At 45.1% G+C, this 17931-nt stretch overlaps 2 protein-coding genes across 5 annotated transcripts in view; both read left to right on the top strand.

Moving 5' to 3' along the window:
- Positions 1 to 884: 884 nt before the first annotated feature.
- Positions 885 to 10567, top strand: LOC307213121 (nuclear receptor subfamily 0 group B member 1-like). Of its 2 annotated transcripts, XM_079970851.1 has the most exons (3): positions 885 to 994; positions 8298 to 8592; positions 9748 to 10567. In XM_079970851.1, exons 1-3 carry the CDS (start codon positions 989 to 991, stop codon positions 9999 to 10001), a joined length of 555 nt encoding a protein of 184 aa, XP_079826977.1. In that variant the 5' UTR covers positions 885 to 988; the 3' UTR covers positions 10002 to 10567. The 2 variants fall into 2 exon arrangements, with proteins under 2 accessions (XP_079826977.1, XP_079826976.1); XM_079970850.1 differs by lacking the exon at positions 885 to 994 and having other exon boundaries at positions 7918 to 8592.
- Positions 10568 to 13460: 2893 nt separating this feature from the next.
- The window catches only part of BCKDHB (branched chain keto acid dehydrogenase E1 subunit beta), a 42717-nt gene continuing 38246 nt past the window's right edge, over positions 13461 to 17931 (top strand). The window contains exons 1-3 of one of the 3 annotated variants that reach the window (XM_079971976.1): positions 13461 to 13619; positions 16249 to 16326; positions 17180 to 17248. In XM_079971976.1, the coding sequence (XP_079828102.1) occupies positions 13475 to 13619; positions 16249 to 16326; positions 17180 to 17248 (292 nt within the window). In that variant the 5' untranslated portion in view covers positions 13461 to 13474. Of the gene's footprint in view, positions 13620 to 13984; positions 14007 to 16248; positions 16327 to 17179; positions 17249 to 17931 lie in introns of those variants that run through there. The other 2 variants (XM_079971975.1, XM_079971977.1) reach the window with 2 other exon arrangements.

Raw genomic sequence — 17931 nt, 5'->3', positions numbered from 1 at the left:
CTGAGGAAAACTGAGCCACTGGGAACCACGGAGAGAGGAAGCAGGTGTTTTGCAGCTCTCATGAGCCTAAAGTGCAGAGGGTTTGTTTAGAGCTTCCTTTTACGTTTGGGGTTTCCCAATAACTGTATCACAGAATATATCCAAGGTGTGTGGCGGAAATGGCTTCAGGTAGGCCATATTAATGGGACATGGGTGGCACTGTGGGTTAAATCACAGAGCCTAGGACTTGCTGATCAGAAGGTCGGCGGTTCGAATCCCCGTGACGGGGTGAGCTCCCATTGCTCGGTCCCTGCTCCTGCCAACCTAGCAGTTCAAAAGAACTTCAAAATGCAAGTAGATAAATAGGTACCACTCTGGCGGGAAGGTAAATGGTATTTCCGTGTGCTGCTCTGGTTCACCAGAAGCGGTTTAGTCATGCTGGCCACATGACCCAGAAGCTGTACGCTGGCTCCCTCAGCCAATAAAGCGAGATGAGTGCCGCAACCCCAGAGTCGGCCACGACTGGACCTAATGGTCAGGGGTCCCTTTACCTTTACCTAGGCCATATCAATGCTGTTGGTATGCAAATAAACTTCAGCAGCTTTGGTTAACAGAAGACCCCCTGGCTTCTCATATGTACTTCCAACAATTATGTGACACTTAGAGCTTACCAACATCACAACGATGGGTTTTAAAGCCCAGCAAGTGTTGCGTGTGCCATTTTCTCTCTACCACCAGCAATGCCCGTCTGCTTGCACTCCAGTTAATTATTAAACATTCCACACTCAGGTTATCTGCATCCCTTATCACTTGTTTCCTAGCTGATAATGTTTAATCACTCAAGTGTTCTAGTAAATCCATAAAGTTTATAGATAACATGGTTTTGTGTCCTTGGAATGTTTTACAGTTTTCTGCAGGTCATTGGATTCAACCTTGAGGCTTGTCAGCTGACCAGAAGGATGGTTCATAGCCATTTGTACTTAGAAGATGGCAGATTGAGACTTACTCAATGGGAGTAAGTACTATACTCCCATGTACTATAGACCTGAGGTGTCTGTCATATTCTAACCTACTATCTGCAAATATACAGCAATATAACAAACTACCTTTCCTTAACCCCAAGATGGGTGTGTGTGACTGCAACTTTTTATAATGTTGATTTATAGGTGGGCTTTGTTTGCTTATTTAGGCCCATTAGCACAACATTTTGGATACTTAGGGGTTTGGGTCTCATTTGATTCCCTGGGTCTAAGGTTTGAACCACACTTGTGGACACCATGGTGCTTTCAGACACCCTCCTGGCAAATGTTCCCAATGCTTTTTTCTAAAAAAAAAATGTTTAAGGTCACTCTCATTTCTCTACTCATATTGAAATACTGCTCCCCAATGAGGCCAAACTTAGATTCACACACAATTTTTTTTTAAAATTGGGAGCTTCCAGTGCTTTTTTTTGGGCAGGGGGGGCGCAGGGGGAAACATTCCCCTGTGTCCCCCCAGGAAAAAAAGCACTGGATGCTCCCTTTTTAAAAAACAAAACAAAACAACAGCCTTGAGGGTTCTTTGCTTTTTCTTTGGTTGGAAAGATTGTCTGGGTTATGAGGGGGGAAGTTGGCCTGCTTTTCTTTCCTGTGTTTTATTTGCTTTGGGGAGCATAGACATTTTGCCTTCTTTGAGGGAGGGGAGTTCTGAACATTACTAGCCTTTCTTCTGTGAAACTTGATTCACAAGTGTGCCCCCAGCCTTAAAAAAAAAAAAAAAAAAGGTTCAATGGCCCTGGCCTCAGTTCTCCACAGGTGACATGGCAAGTTGCCTAGAAGGAAGAGTTCCAGAAGTTGTATGCTGATGCCTTATCATGACCAATAAAAACTTGGCCTTTCCTGGAGTTTTTGACTCTCTGCCACACTGTAGCAACAAGGTCCCAGAGTTTAAACCTTTAATGTGGAGTTTTTTAAATAAAATAATAATAATAATAATAATAATAATAATAATTTATGATTTATACCCCACCCATCTGGCTGGGTTTCCTCAGCCAGAATAGGTTTCTGATGCCACATGGGGCAGAAAGCAGAGCCGCAGCTTTTTCCCCTGAACACCTGAAATATGTATATGCTTATGCTCAATATTTTAGAAGTGGGACCTAAGAACTTCCATGTTATTTTAAGCAGACGTACATACTTCTATGCTCCACTGAGACTAATTCCCAGGTAACAGGGCATGGGATCGATGCCTTAATAGTCCTGCTTGTGTGAGCTGGGGACCGGCTTGTCAGTCCATCAGTTCATCTAAGACTGAGTACCATTCCGTCCCATGGATGTACAGTATCAGTGGCAGAAACACAGACATATCGCTTTCATCGTTAGATGTTCCTTGTCACTCTTGCTGAGCTCTCCATTTACCTTTTTGTGGTTACTTAAAAGGTAAAGGTAAAGGTACCCCTGCCCGTACGGGCCAGTCTTGACAGACTCTGGGGTTGTGCGCCCATCTCACTTAAGAGGCCAGGGGCCAGCGCTGTCCGGAGACACTTCCGGGTCACGTGGCCAGCGTGACATCGCTGCTCTGGCCAGAGCCAGAGCCAGAGCCAGAGCCACACACGGAAACGCCATTTACCTTCCCGCTGGTAAGCGGTCCCTATTTATCTACTTGCACCCGGAGGTGCTTTCGAACTGCTAGGTTGGCAGGCGCTGGGACCGAGCAGCGGGAGCGCACCCCGCCGCAGGGATTCGAACCGCCGACCTTTCGATCGGCAAGCCCTAGGCGCTGAGGCTTTAACCCACAGCGCCACCGGCGTCCCTTTTTTGTGGTTACTTAGTGGCTTGTAAATCCAAGTGTTAAATTAATGTGATGAGAAAAGATTTACACGTAGCAAGATCCAGAAGACATTGTAATTTATGGCTGCAGTCTTGAAGTTGAAAGGCCGTTGTTTGCTGGCTAATCATTCTAATCTCAAACGCTACAAAAACCAGGGTGTATCCCTGATTCACCAGTTCAGTGCATTAACCACTAGACTGGAGGGCAAAAACATTGCTAATCCCACTTTCAGAGGATCTAAAACGTAGCCTGCGATTTCAACATGTGTTTAATTTGAGGCTCATAGGGACTTAGAACCTATTAAAGCAGGTGCGTTTCTTCTCCTTATTTGGAGAGCAGCAAACTATTGTCCCAGATGTGTTCTCACCCCAGCATTTGCAACTTGGTTGGAGAGCAGAGCATGTGCACTCCAAGTATAGCTGGAGACTGTCTCTGCACATTGTTAATATTATACATTTTAGGACAAGGACAAAAGAGAGATGGCATTATGAGGAGGAGTTGAAAATGAGGCAGCAATATGATGCAATGGCATCAATGTCACAAGCAGGTAGGGATTAGGTGAGGTGACAAAGCTCACCAATAGTGTGTCTAGCCCTAATCCTATGGCGACAGGAGGATGCTATGAAATGCTAGATGGGGCTAATATGTTAATCGGGATTAATAGGAATTCCCACGGCCTAGACAAAGCAAAAATTGGGTATCAGCATTAGCCACAACCATCTCAGGCTGATTTTTGCCTGTGCGTTATAGAGAGATGTGAGAGAGATGTGTTGATGGCTTTCACTGAGCAGGTCTCATCTGTGGATGAGTGCATTTTCCTGAAATATTAATTCCAGACAAAAGGCCTTAAGAGAACAGTTTCTGCTTGCCGCCTATACATCTCACCTACCGCACTTCTGATGTGCTGCTATGGGGAGTAGGGAAAACCGCCCACTTCCATGCAGCAGAACCAGGTGTAGAAATGGCGAGAGGCTCAACTTAAAATTCTCCCACTGCAGTAACTAGCCTGTTCCCACTGCTGTGTTCATGGAATCTTCTGGAGCATGTGTTAACACTGCTTCTTCTTCCCAGTGTTCATCTGTTCAGGGAATGAGAAGAGGAGCTGTAGTAAGGTGAACTGATTTTCTGTGCATGTGGGATCATTGCAGGACATGTTGGTTCCAGGAAACAACAAAACAGTTTATTTTTATTAATTATTTGTTTGCAATTACATCGCTTTTAATTTGCAGCACTTTAAATGGTGGTTGTTGTTTTTTATAATATTATATTATTTCATTATTTTATTTTTGCTTGGGGTGGGATAAGCACTGAGTCAGCACTATTGTTCCTTGTTTTGTTTTGTTTTGTTTTGTTTTGTTCTGTTCTGTTTTATTATTATTATTATTCTGTTAAATTATTATATAGTTTGTATTTTGCCTTTTAAGGGGGAGGGTCATGGCTGCCTGGGAGTGGGCCTCAGCCAATAGATTGGGTGGGGCAGGTTCCACAGGGGGAGATGTATTGGGACACCCGATCTCAGTGATCACGGGCAGGAGGAGGAGTTATGCTAAGACCAGACCATGTCATTACCGAGGAGGCAGGTTTAGTCGTTGTTTGAGGACTATCCCTGCCTCCAGGTCTGGTCCTGACCGGAAGGATACAGTAATCAGCAAGGGAAACCCACATGACCTGAAAGTGTTGCTGTGCAATGCCAGGTCAATGATGAATAAAACCACTGCCATCCACGACCTGATTGTGGATGGAGGATTTGACCTGGCATGTGTGACAGAGACCTGGTTGGATGAGGCAGATGGGCCTGTCCTTGCCGCTGCTTGCCCACCAGGTTTCTCTTACGCACAGCAACCCAGGTCATGTGGGCGGGGAGGGGGGGTTGCAGCGATTTTTAGGAAGTCATTAGTCTGCACCAGGCGTCCTATTGGGAAGACCCAGTTTTCTGAGTGCATGTTCTGGAAGTTGGGCAATAGGGGCAGTACAGGATTCCTACTGGTGTACCGACCTCCCCGCTGCACCAAGGATTCCCTGCCCGAGCTGCTTCAGGTCGTGGCGGATATACTCCTGGAGACACCTAGCTTGGTTGTCCTGGGGGATTTTAACATCCATGCCGACACGACCTTACAAGGGGCAGCTCGGGACTTCGTGGAAAGCATGGCCTCCATGGGGCTGTCCCTGAATAAGTTTGGCCCAACTCATAGCCACGGACATGCCTTAGACTTGGTGTTTACCTCTACGGATGTTGGTGATCTGACATTAACTAAAAGCGAAACAAAAGAAGTGCCATGGTCAGATCACTTCCTGGTGCAACTGGACTTCTCCGCAACCCTTCCCCTCCGCAGGGAGGTGGGACCGATTCGGATGGTCCGCCCCCGCCACTTAATGGATCCAATTGGCTTCCAGAGAGTGGTAGGGGATGCTTTATCCCAAGTTGATGGCCTTTCAGCTGATTCCCTGGTGGCACGCTGGAATGCGGAGTTAACCAGGGCTATTGACTGTCTGGCTCCGAAGCGCCCTCTCCGATTGCATGGAGCCCGGACAGCCCCGTGGTTCTCCCCGGAGCTGAGGGTGATGAAACAATCGTTGAGACGGCTAGAGCGCCGGTGGCGGAAAACTCATTCTGAATCAGACCGGACACGGGTTAGAGCTCAACGTCGAGCCTACCAAGTGGCAATGGCGACGGCGAAGAGGGCCTTCTTCGCCGCCTCCATTGCATCTGCAGAAAACAGCAGCAGGAGACTTTTTCAGGTGGTTCGCAGTTTATCGGAACCACCTGTACCACCGGGGCCTGGTAGGGACCCCAAGATCTCCTGCAATGCTTTTGCAAAGTTTTTTGCAGATAAAATCGCTCAGATTCAGAAGGAAGTAGACTCCACAGTGGGAGCAGGGCCAGGGCGGGAGAGTGCTAGAGTTCTGTCTGGTCCTGTTATATGGGATCAATTCCAATCTGTTACCTCCGAGGATGTGGACAGGCTGCTTGGACGAGTGAAACCGACCACCTGTCTTCTTGATCCTTGCCCATCCTGGCTGATAAAAGCGAGCCGGGAAGGGCTGGGCGATGGGCTTTGCGGGGTGGTGAATGCTTCCCTCTGTGAGGGAGCCTTCCCAGACCCGCTGAAAGAGGCGGTCATTAAACCGCTTCTTAAAAAAACATCTTTAGACCCGGCCAATTTGGCCAACTATCGCCCAGTCTCAAATCTTCCATTCTTGGGCAAGGTGATTGAGCGGGTGGTTGCTGAACAACTCCAAGCACGCCTGGAGGAAACGGACCATTTGGATCCCTTCCAATCGGGATTCAGGCCTCACCATGGGACTGAAACTGCCTTGGTCGCGCTGGTTGATGATCTCCGGCGGGCTAGGGACAAAGGTGAGAGCTGTTTCCTAGTTCTGCTGGATCTCTCAGCGGCCTTTGACACCATCGACCATAACATCCTTCTGGACCGTCTAGAGGGGCTGGGAGCTGGGGGCACTGTTATACAGTGGTTCCGCTCCTTCCTCCTGGGCCGTGTTCAGAAAGTGGTGGTGGGGGATGAGTGTTCAGACCCTTGGGCCCTCACTTGTGGGGTACCTCAGGGTTCCGTCCTCTCCCCCATGCTTTTTAACATCTATATGAAGCCGCTGGGAGAGATCATCAGGGGGTTTGGACTGGGTGTTCATCAGTATGCAGATGACACCCAGCTCTACCTCTCCTTTAAATCAGAACCAGTGAAGGCGGTGAAGGTCCTGTGTGAGTGCCTGGAGGCGGTTGGAGGTTGGATGGCGGCTAACAGATTGAGGTTGAATCCTGACAAGACAGAAGTACTGTTTTTGGGGGACAGGAGGCGGGCAGGTGTGGAGGATTCCCTGGTCCTGAATGGGGTAACTGTGCCCCTGAAGGACCAGGTGCGCAGCCTGGGAGTCATTTTGGACTCACAGCTGTCCATGGAGGCGCAGGTTAACTCTGTGTCCAGGGCAGCTGTCTACCAGCTCCACCTGGTACGCAGGCTAAGACCCTACCTTCCCGCGGACTGTCTCGCCAGAGTGGTGCATGCTCTGGTTATCTCACACTTGGACTACTGCAACGCGCTCTACGTGGGGCTACCTTTGAAGGTGACCCGGAAACTGCAATTAATCCAGAATGCGGCAGCTAGACTGGTGACTGGGAGTGGCCGCCGGGACCACATAACACCGGTTCTGAGAGATCTGCACTGGCTCCCAGTACGTTTCCGAGCACGATTCAAAGTGTTGGTGCTGACCTTTAAAGCCCTAAACGGCCTCGGTCCTGTATACCTGAAGGAGCATCTCCACCCCCATCGTTCAGCCCGGACACTGAGATCCAGCGCCGAGGGCCTTCTGGCGGTTCCCTCATTGCGAGAAGTGAGGCTACAGGGAACCAGGCAGAGGGCCTTCTCGGTAGTGGCGCCCGACCTGTGGAACGCCCTCCCATCAGATGTCAAAGAGATAAAGAATTACCTGACATTCAGAAGACATCTTAAGGCAGCCCTGTTCAGGGAAGTTTTTAATATGTAATGCTGTATTGTTTTTAACACTGATTGGGAGCCGCCCAGAGTGGCTGGGGAAACTCAGCCAGATGGGCGGGGTATAAATAATAAATTATTATTATTATTATTATTATCCCACTTTTTGTCCAAGGAGCTTAAATGGCAGTTTTCCCAGCCATCCCCGTTTTATCTGCACCACAACCCAGTGAGGTAGGTTAAACTAAAAGGCCCAGGGTTGCCCAGTGAGTTCCGTGGAGGAGCGGGAATAGAATCTACTGCCCAATTTTCTTACTATAATTGTAGAATGCAAGCCAGCAGGCTGACTTTTAAGACACGGCTATGGCTGTGACCTTATAATACAAAGTGTGTGACTGCAATAATAGCCATTGTTTTCACATATGAAGTGTTGGGACATGGAGACAATTGCCCTGATGCTGAGGTGATTCGTGATCATAAATGTCACGCTCGCTCCCCCCTCACCCCCCCCTTGCTCATTCATTCAGACCATTTCTGCCCTGTCAGGGTTTGTTTAGCCACACCTTGGTTTTGCTGTGGATGAAAACAGACAGGAGCAAATAAAGTTCAAGGGAACTGCTGCTGGGGTCACTATTTACTGTTCGGCTTCCTGTGTATAAAAACCACACCATGCCTACCTTGTTGTCAGGAATACTCGTTTCTGTTTTCTCGTTATATTTCCGCATTGACCAGTTCTCCAAACGGCAGAAGATCCCAGGCTGAGCACTCTCTTAGGAAGCTGCTATGGCTGCTCGAGGGCCGTTTGAGATGGGTGGCAAATGTTGCAGCGGCTCAGTTTCTCCCCAGAGCATCCTCTACCAAATCCTTAACAACGAAGAGCGATGGAAGACCGAAGGGAACCCCCAGTGTTTCCCCCTTCCCTTTCCGTTTCCAAATATTGGCTGCCCCTGTGAGGTAAACCGAAGAGTCATCCTGAAAATACCATGCGTCACCTGCAACAGAACATCGGAAGTGCTTCTGAAAACTATCACTTTCATAAGAAAGCTGCCTTCTTTTTTTCAGTTGCCACTGGAGGACCAGATCCTCTTGATACGACAGGGCTGGGCACCCCTCTTCCTACTGGGTCTGGCTCAAGAACGGGTGGACTTTGAACTCTTAGAGACCTCAGTCCCCAGCCTCTTGAAAGCAGTCCTCCTTAATCAGTCTCCGGGAGGTGAATACAAACTGGAGAACTCTCCTTTGGGAGCATCACTAGCAGAAGTTCAGAAGATTAAGGATTTCCTGGGAAAGTTCTGGAACGCAGACATTTGTGCAAAAGAATATGCCTATCTTAAAGGAATTGTTCTGTTTAATCCTGGTAAGTCTCATCCAGGTATTTGCAAAGGCTGCAGTCCTGCCCTCAGTTCCTTGAGCATGGATCCTATTAATACCCAAGGGACTTAACAGCTTGACTTGACTTACTTAATGACAGGATTGCACCCTAAAACTGCACAGTTCAGGGTGCAGAAATGAATTTAAAAGTTGCTTAAGAAGGAGGAACCCCATTTTTAATTGGGTTTTTAAATGTTTTCAAAAATCCATTTTTAAACCTTTCTGACTTTCAAACTACAATATACTTTTCTTTTTTTAAAAAAGTATGTATTATATATAATACACATGCAGGTGTTTGTGGGTGTATAGGAGCTAAAATATGCAAATTTACTTTACCGCTTAAAACTTTAGGCTCTAGTCTAATGTGAGGGAGATGTATGCAGGGGCAATACTGGACAATGTACAATGTAAATGTGATATTACATTACTATAAGTCAGGGGTGGGGAATCTGCGGTCTTCCTGATGTGGATTGCAACTCACATCAGCCCCATCCAACGTAGACAATTGTAAGGGATGATGGGAGCTGTAGTCCAACAATTTATGAAGTGACACAGGTTCCTATTTCCAGCTGGAAGTGCTGCTGCAATGTAGGGAGCCAATTACTACAAAAATGTGGAATGAGCAACAGACCCTTCAAAAGAGATCTTAAGAGGATGGAGTCATTAGTGACAAGAGTATGGGGCACTAAATATAATTAAAGGCTCATTCATGAAATATTAACGTGGGCTTTTGAGTAAACGCTTAACTCCAGTGGTAACCAGTTGAAAAACTTTATGGTATTCCATATTTAGAAAGAAGTTGTCATCTGCTCGATTTCATCCACCTTATTTATTTTTAAGCCAGCTTTTTGGAGTCAATCCCTCACAAGGCTGTTTTCAATACTGTGTATCAAAACATGAGTTATATAAATCAAAATATCTAACCTATAGCAGAAGCCACCATAAAACAAACAGCAGGAATCCAAAATGAGGGACTAGAAAAGAGAAACACTGAACCCAGCATAAGATAAAAATGGACCACACCGCCAGTGAACATAAAATAAATGGCATTGCCATAGCTCTTCACACTTTCCTGCTCTCAGAACCAACACAACGAGAAGATGCATTTATTTCCCTTATTTCCTTATTTCTAATTTTACAGACCTCCACGAGTTAAAATGTCACCATTATGTCCAGGCCCTTCAACAGGAAGCTCGGCATACTCTGATAGAGTTTGTCTCAATGACTCATAGCAGAAGCAGGAGGAGATACGCTTGGATGATGGAATCGCTTGGTTTTCTGAGGACCTTCAGTCCAGATACCATTGGAGAACTCTTCTTCAAACCCATCTTGGGTGATGTCGACTTAAACACCTTAGTTCTGGAAACACTTTACACCAAACAGGACCTTATTTGACATCTGATGAGACATTACAGAAGACCAGGACTATCATCAAAAGGGGCAAGTTCCCCAAAACAATAGGAAATCTTGCTTTCTGTGCATTGGAATCTGTCTCAATCCCTGCGGAGAACCCCACCACACTGTAGGACTCTCCTCTGTTTTGCCTATTTCCTGTTTCTTTGGTGATCTGCATTAATATATATATTACACCAGTCTTCCATATGCCATGGAGGCCAGCATTCTATTGCCCTTTTACCGATAATCTCCACTAGATAATGTCTTTCCTCCCTCTTATTGTTGCATTACACTTGTTTTTGCCACCCATGTATTTCCAGACATTTAATGGTTCAGCACAGGACAAAACAGCCCAGACGTCACTGTGATGTAAAATAAAGTATGTTTTATTTAAGTTTGTTCTTAATATAAGCAGTGATGCTTGCATATACTCTCATTGTGAAAATTAACATAATTTGATTCTCATTCCGCAAGGATGAAGAACATGTGGAACCAGGCTTTCTAAGGGTGGAGAAACAAGCAACTAAAATAGTGGTGCTCAATTTGATCTTTCTGTGAACAGAACAGGGGTTGTTTGCTGCAAATTTCAGCCAGAAGTCCATTCAGTAGAGAAAATGTAGACTACACATGGGTTGGGAAGTTTGGAAGAAAAGCACCTGATCACCCTGTTCAGTCAAGATTTCTTTTTTCCACTCTTGCTCTTCACCAGACTTCCTCAAACACGACCCTCTTAATGTTTTGGCCTACAACTCCCATGATCCCTAGCTAGCAGGACCATTGGTCAAGGATGATGGGAATTGTAGTCTCAAAACATCTGGAGGGCTGAGTTTGAGGAAGTCTGCTCTTCACAATCCCCCTGCAGCCCTGGCTGTAGCATTAAGATATAATTCTTTCATTAAAGGATAGCGAGGAGAGGGCAAACAACATATGTGGACAATATTATTTGTATGACACGTAATCCCAAAGGGACTATCCCTGCATTGAGGACTGAATTATCAGTTTTTGAGAAAGTATAGCTGGACTATGTTATAACTGGGATAAATCGCTTTTGTATTGTAATGTCAATTCAAATACACAACTGGAACTTAAAAAAAGTAACATCTTGATACATTGTAAGGATTTCCATTACTTAAGGATGCAGATCCCTTGAAATTTAAACACATCGCATTATTAGAATTTTATTCCTTTAGTCAAAAAGATTATGTGTAATTTGGGCAGATGGAAGAAGCTTAATATATCTATTTTGGGCTGAACTGCATCAGTAAATATGATGATAGTTCCTACATCTGTTCCAAGTGCTTCCTCTCTCTCTCTCTCCATCCTACCTCTCTTAAGAATTGGCAAAGAATGATTAAAAATTTTGTATTTCAGAGGAAGAGAACAAGATTAGCTCTGAAAAATTGCTATAGGAGGCCAGATGAAGGAGAATGGGGACGTCCGCATTTGATGCTATATCGCAAAGCATTTCAAATAAGATAACACTGTTTTATTATTAACAAAGTTGACAAAAATGGATTTTACATGGACAGAAGTGATGGGTATTGGCATTTTACACATGGACTCCTACAGTGCTGCATTAAATTCATAATCCATATACTCTGTCCTATCCTCTTCTTACAGCTGCTTCTATCATCCCTGATCATTGGTAACTGAGGCTGAGGGGGGCTTAGAGTTCAGCCACACCTGGAGGCCTACAGGCTCCCCATCCTTGGATTAGTGTGCCCTAGTACATCGCTAGATAACTAAAGCAAGCTTTCTACTTATTGCTGTTCCTTATTTTTCTATGCCATCTTGTGGGTTGTCAGAGAATTGCAACATGAATGATGCACTTTGCAGACTACATTGCAATGGGCATTCAAGCGAAATGTCTGAAGATGTAAATAAGATGCTGTAGCGTTAGTGGCTGGTGCCCATCGAGACTGGTAGGGTGGAAGGCAGGGAGACCAACCGTAGGTAGAGTCAGAGACAACGAATTCTAATTTTGTCCCCCTCCTCCTCCCTGCTGAGTTCTACATATGCAACCCTGGAACTAAGAAGGGGGAAGCTGACAGGCAGCGCCACCTGTTGGGTTGGAATAAACGACAGACGAGTAGCAGGTGTCATCTGGGAGGCATCCTCTCGAGCATGTCTCGAGGAGTCTCTTTTATTGAATATTACAGCATTGCCACATATGTGCTTGTTGCTGATTGGTCAACACAAATACAAGGGTTGCATATAGGCATTAATCATCAATAGACCAAAGGCTGGGAAAGGGAACACAGAATTGGGCAGGCGTGAAAACCTCCTTGTTAAACTATTACTAGTGATTAATATAGCAAGACTTGTTCCGTAGATGTGGTCAGCCATGTATTAAGAACAGGTCAGAATGCCATGTTTGTATGAACTAAGTGTGAACTTGATCATTCTGGGGTGATGAGAAAATGTCTCAACCTGGAACGGTTTGTACAGAAGCAAAAACTTTCCTACAGCCACCCTATGAACTGGTTGCGAGGCAGGCAAGTGGAGGATGGCAGAGGGCAGACTACGGTTGAGGCAAATTGTTTGGTCCGGTTCATGGCGGTGTGGCTGTGGACTGAGGGAGTACAGAGTGCATCATGGGTCACCCCTGTGCTGCTCTTGCTGGACACCCACTTGTTTCAGCAGGCACCATGGTTCCATGGATGGAATGTTCTGCAGGTGTCCCTCTCATGGCGGTGCCATATTTGGTGTTCTAAAAATATATCAGGGCTTCCATCAACTCACCTTGACATCATATGGAAAATATTTGCATTTTTCATTAATTCAAATAAGCATGCTTAAGAAACGATTAAGCTAAGCGAGTCTCGATTCAGGTGCTGCAATTTGTTGACAGCGTCGTTTTGTATGCAAAGCATATGCTCTATCACTCACCCTTCCACCTTGCCCTAGCAGGGGATTTCTAACGTGTTTGACAACTAGCAAATAAATGAATACAATCTCCCTCAAGAAATAAGATCTGACCTGATAAAGTTTATGAACTTTGCTTCTATCTTTATTTGGGTGTCTGTGTGTCCTGAATGTGTCCATGGTTGTTGTTGTTTTTATCCTTGCAGGGGAGGGAGAGCACAAAATGGCAGGAAGTGCCGTTTCCGTACAACTCTGCAGTTTCAAAAGTCAAATCGCTGCCAAGATTCCCTTTATCTCACACGCGAACCTCCCAATTTCCTCTTAGCACCTAATCCACACCAATACTCTGCGCATGCGTCTCACACCACCATCTCTCTCTCTCTCTCTCTCTCTACCCCCCCCCCTCCCGCCCCGACCTTCCAGAGCACTGTCTCGCTCGGTCTTTTTTAAACACAACCCCACCGCCCCAACAGGGAGGGTTCTGATTGGCCCGTCCCACGCTCGCAAAGCGGCCAATGAGAATGTCCGGTGCGGTCCCCGCCTGCGCTTCTCAGGGTCGGCGTAGCGAGACCACGGGCGCGCGCGCGCGTTCCTCGTCAGCAGCCGATATGGCGCTCGCTGGGCTCGCGCTGCGCGGCGCTGCTGCGGCGGCGTCGAGACCTCGGCCGCGGCTACGTTTCGCGACGGGGCCTCTGAGCCGCAGGCACGCCGCGCATTTCACTTTCCAGCCGGACCCAGAGCCCACCCAGTATGGTGAGAGCTTCCGTCCTCCTCACTCGCTCCTGAGTAGAGGCGAGCCGCCCTCGCTTTCCCGTCCACGCGCCCGCGGGCTGAGGCGGCGCAAAGCTGAGGCGGTAGAATGGATTGCACCATTTAAGGAGGGGGGGGGGGAAGAAAAAAAAGATATTTTCACACACACCACCGGATGCCGTTATTCAAAAACCGCGCACCAGGCGCTAGGCTCTTTTTCTAAGTCCCGCGCCTTTTATTTCTGAAGAATCTTTTACGTGCAGCCGAATTTTAAAAAGGCACCTTCCACCCCCCTCGCCCCCTTAAAGTGGTGCAGTCCGTTCTCCCCTCTCATTCCCGCTTGGTTCCGCTGTCCAATGGAGACTCAGCCTTATGTTGCTGCTGGGGAGGGTGAAGGCTTGGAGCTAGAGGGCGATCGCTTTGTGAATGGGGGGCAGAAATAAATCAAACTTGTTTACTCTCTCTCTCCCCCCCCCCTTGGGTGGTGGTGCTCGCGTTATTAAAATTCAGGTTGCCCACCTCATTGTGGTACTGCAGAGCAGCAAGGCAGCCAGTTGCCAAAGAGGACAGAAGGACACTGGCAGTTTTTTTTAGCAGTTATGGCAGAAATTGGGAGGCTTGCACCCAGCTGGTAGTTTGCTGTAGTTCTTTGCATCTGGTCACATTCACTTAATGTTGGAGTAGGGTTTTTCTCCTTCATCCCCTTGAACGTGGAACTCCCAAAACAAGGCGTCCTGTAAATATTGATTCTAGGGAGTGAGAGATGTTACTGACAAACACACACTCCTGTGGGTAGGAGTGACAGTAAAAATCATGAAAACCGCCTGCCATACACACAGGCGTACAGTGGTACCTCAGTTTATGAACAGTCCTGTTTACAAACTATTAGGTTTACGAACTCCACAAAACCGGAAGTAGTGTCCTAGTTTGCGAATTTTATCTTGGACTATGAATGGAAGCCGAACAGTGAAAGGGCAACGATGGAGGGAGGCCTCATTAGGGAAAGCGCGCCTCAGTTTAAGAACGGTTTTGGTTTCAGAATGGACTTCCAGAACGGATTAAGTTCGTAAACCAAGGTACCACTGTATATGTAAACGATGGTACTACTAGAACTCTGTGACACCACCCTGCCATGATTTATCTGTACAGAAGATTTTTAAAACTCAAAAGTTTACATACACTGAAATGAATTCTTGGAGATGTGACCTGTGCTACTTTATAGTTCTACATGAGGTCACTTCGTGAAGAGAAATTGCATCAGTCAGGCTTCAGAACTATAATGATTTGTACTTTAGGGTGCAGAGATAGACAGTTACACCTGTTAAGTAATTCCACTTCCTTGCTTCCTAAATACCATTGAACAGCTGGCGGTGGAAGAATGCTAAAAGGATAGCCTATTATGAGTGCATCCACAAGTGTGTGTGTGTGTGTGTGTGTGTGTGTGTATATATATATATATATATATATATATATATATAAATATAATGTTACATAATGTCTACATTCACATGAACAAAGGCAAACAATTGGGTACTTCTCTAGAAGAGCTGTTGTAGGGCATGGTATCTACATATAGTACTTCAGTGCAGAAAAATGACCCCAGTGATTTCTGCTATAAATTATGCTGATGGCCTATTCATTGGTTTGCTAGTTTATTGTGAGTCTCGGTACTGACCCCTATGTGATATAACTATGCTGTGCACAAGGCTTGACTACTTCTGTGTATGGCTAGGTGAGAACATTAGGGGTGGAGACATTTCATTATTCCAAATACCTGCTTTATCTGTTTCTTATATTTCAATAAGAAACAGAAATAGCTCATTTCAATTCTGTACAATATTCTTCCCAGTATTTTTTCTAGTTGATAATAATAGGATTTACAATCTGGTTTTCCATAAGGTCCCAGAGTGGAGTATATACATTTTAATGTTACAATTAAAATAATTTGATAAAATTTCAATTGAAACAGTGCAAAACCAGTTCAAACCAGCAACATCCAAATATTACAGTACCGCAGAGGGGAATTAGCACTATGTATTATTCAGTCATCCCCCATTCCCCATCTTAAGCTGTTACTGAAAACTACAATGATTAAAAAACATAATCCTATCCATGTTTACTCAGATGTAATCCTATTTAATTAATTGTAGCTTACTCCAATGTAAGTGGGGTTAGGATTGCAACCTTAGTATGTAGGCAAAGGTATTGAACAAAACTGAGCCCCCCAAAGATTATTCATGGTGAATGTGTCTTAAAATTTCATTATTCAGCTTTTGGATTAAATAGCAGAAGCAGAATAGCAGAAGCTATTTAATGTACAAGAAAGACAATTAACTATTGATGAGCGATGAACATTTCATACTTGATGTGTTTCATTTGACCTTATGAAGTGCTCAACTACAATCAATAGCACAGAAAGTGATAGCTAACAAGAAATCTTAACCCTTATTGCATGGACCCTTTATGAAGTTATAGGTAGTGAAATGAACTGTGAATAGCTGAAGGCACTGGGCTCATGGAAAATCTTGTAGATTGGAAATATATCATGCTGTCTCTGTGGATTGGAACCCAATGTTTCAGGTATTTGGTATTTAACCGTTGTCTTGTTTAACTTATTGGTCTCTTTGCACAGGCCAGACACAGAAAATGAACCTTTTCCAGTCTATTACAAGTGCCTTGGATAATGCCTTGTCGAAAGATCCAACAGCAGGTATAGTTTTATATCTAAAATTATGTCTGTGGAGGTACTTTTGTTAGAAGCCCTTTTTATTGAATACACACTCTTAAACTAAATCTGAATTAAGGTAAAACTTGTATGTAAATACGAATTAATTTCAGATTTATGTAGCACAAGAACATAAGGTAAAGGTAAAGGTACCCCTGCCCGTACGGGCCAGTCTTGACAGACTCTGGGGTTGTGCGCCCATCTCACTTAAGAGGCCAGGGGCCAGCGCTGTCCGGAGACACTTCCGGGTCACGTGGCCAGCGTGACATCGCTGCTCTGGCCAGAGCCAGAGCCAGAGCCAGAGCCAGAGCCGCACACGGAAACGCCGTTTACCTTCCCGCTGGTAAGCGGTCCCTATTTATCTACTTGCACCCGGAGGTGCTTTCGAACTGCTAGGTTGGGAGGCGCTGGGACCGAGCAGCGGGAGCGCACCCCGCCGCAGGGATTCGAACCGCCGACCTTTCAATCGGCAAGTCCTAGGCGCTGAGGCTTTAACCCACAGCGCCACCTGCGTCCCAGCACAAGAACATAGTAGAATTCTAAAAAAAATCAAGCAGTGACTTTGATCTGTTAGAAACTATTCAGAACCACGATATGGTAATAAGTTTGATAGGACCAGCCATAATCTCACAAAGTAAGCAATATGCCTGGTAGTAGCTATACATCCTGCTACTGTGCAGCCAGAGTTTTGATTATATTGAATAATATAATGCAAAGTATGCAAAGGGTCAGGTTGAACTTGAGACTCCTTTTAATTACTAATCATTATTAGCTAAGAATCATTTTGTATTCTTGAGCAATTACGGTATTTACTTAATTCCTTGTTGTACACTTGCAGTAATATTTGGTGAAGATGTATCCTTTGGGGGAGTCTTTAGGTGCACTCTTGGCTTGAGAGACAAATATGGTGAGTTTACAATTTATATGATTCATTTGCCAGATCGTTGTTTCTCTTCCTGTTTACATTAACTATTATATTAACTCTCTCTCTCTCTCTCTCTATAATATTATATATCTAGAGAGAGATGTTATATGTTTGATTCCACTTGAGAAATTGTTATTTCCTTCTTGTAAAGGTGATCAGAGCAGCCAATGCAGGCAGCTATTTCCAAAGTTTAAAAATGGGCTAACAGCACAGTACTATAATGTCTATTCAGAAGTAAGCCTGGTGGTGGTAAGAAGGATTTACTACTAGGAAAGTGGGTCCTGTATAGAATTACAGCCTAGTTCACCTTGGTTTTGAAGGTTACTAAAACTGAATGATTTTTAGGTTCTTTGACAGTTATGCAGAATGTGCAGAACTATTAATATGCTGCACCGAGGAATCCCATATTTAACATTTTAAAACATAGCAAATTTTCATTTAATGTCAAGCTTTGTTAGAACAGTGCATTCATTTGTGTTAGATTGTGCTTCTGACATGAGATGGTTTTATTTGGGGTCTGTGGTATACGCTGATAGAGCTCAGCAATTTGCCCAACAAGGGGGAAAGATTGCATTTGCAAGGAACAACATTTTACATGTTGATATATCAAGAACAAATATAACATTTTGCAAATGAAACAAATAGGTTAAGATTTGTTATTAATG

Source organism: Podarcis cretensis (assembly GCF_951804945.1).
Source record: "Podarcis cretensis genome assembly, chromosome: 3".
NCBI lineage: Eukaryota > Metazoa > Chordata > Lepidosauria > Squamata > Lacertidae > Podarcis > Podarcis cretensis.
This window is presented reverse-complemented; position numbering and strand designations above follow the sequence as displayed.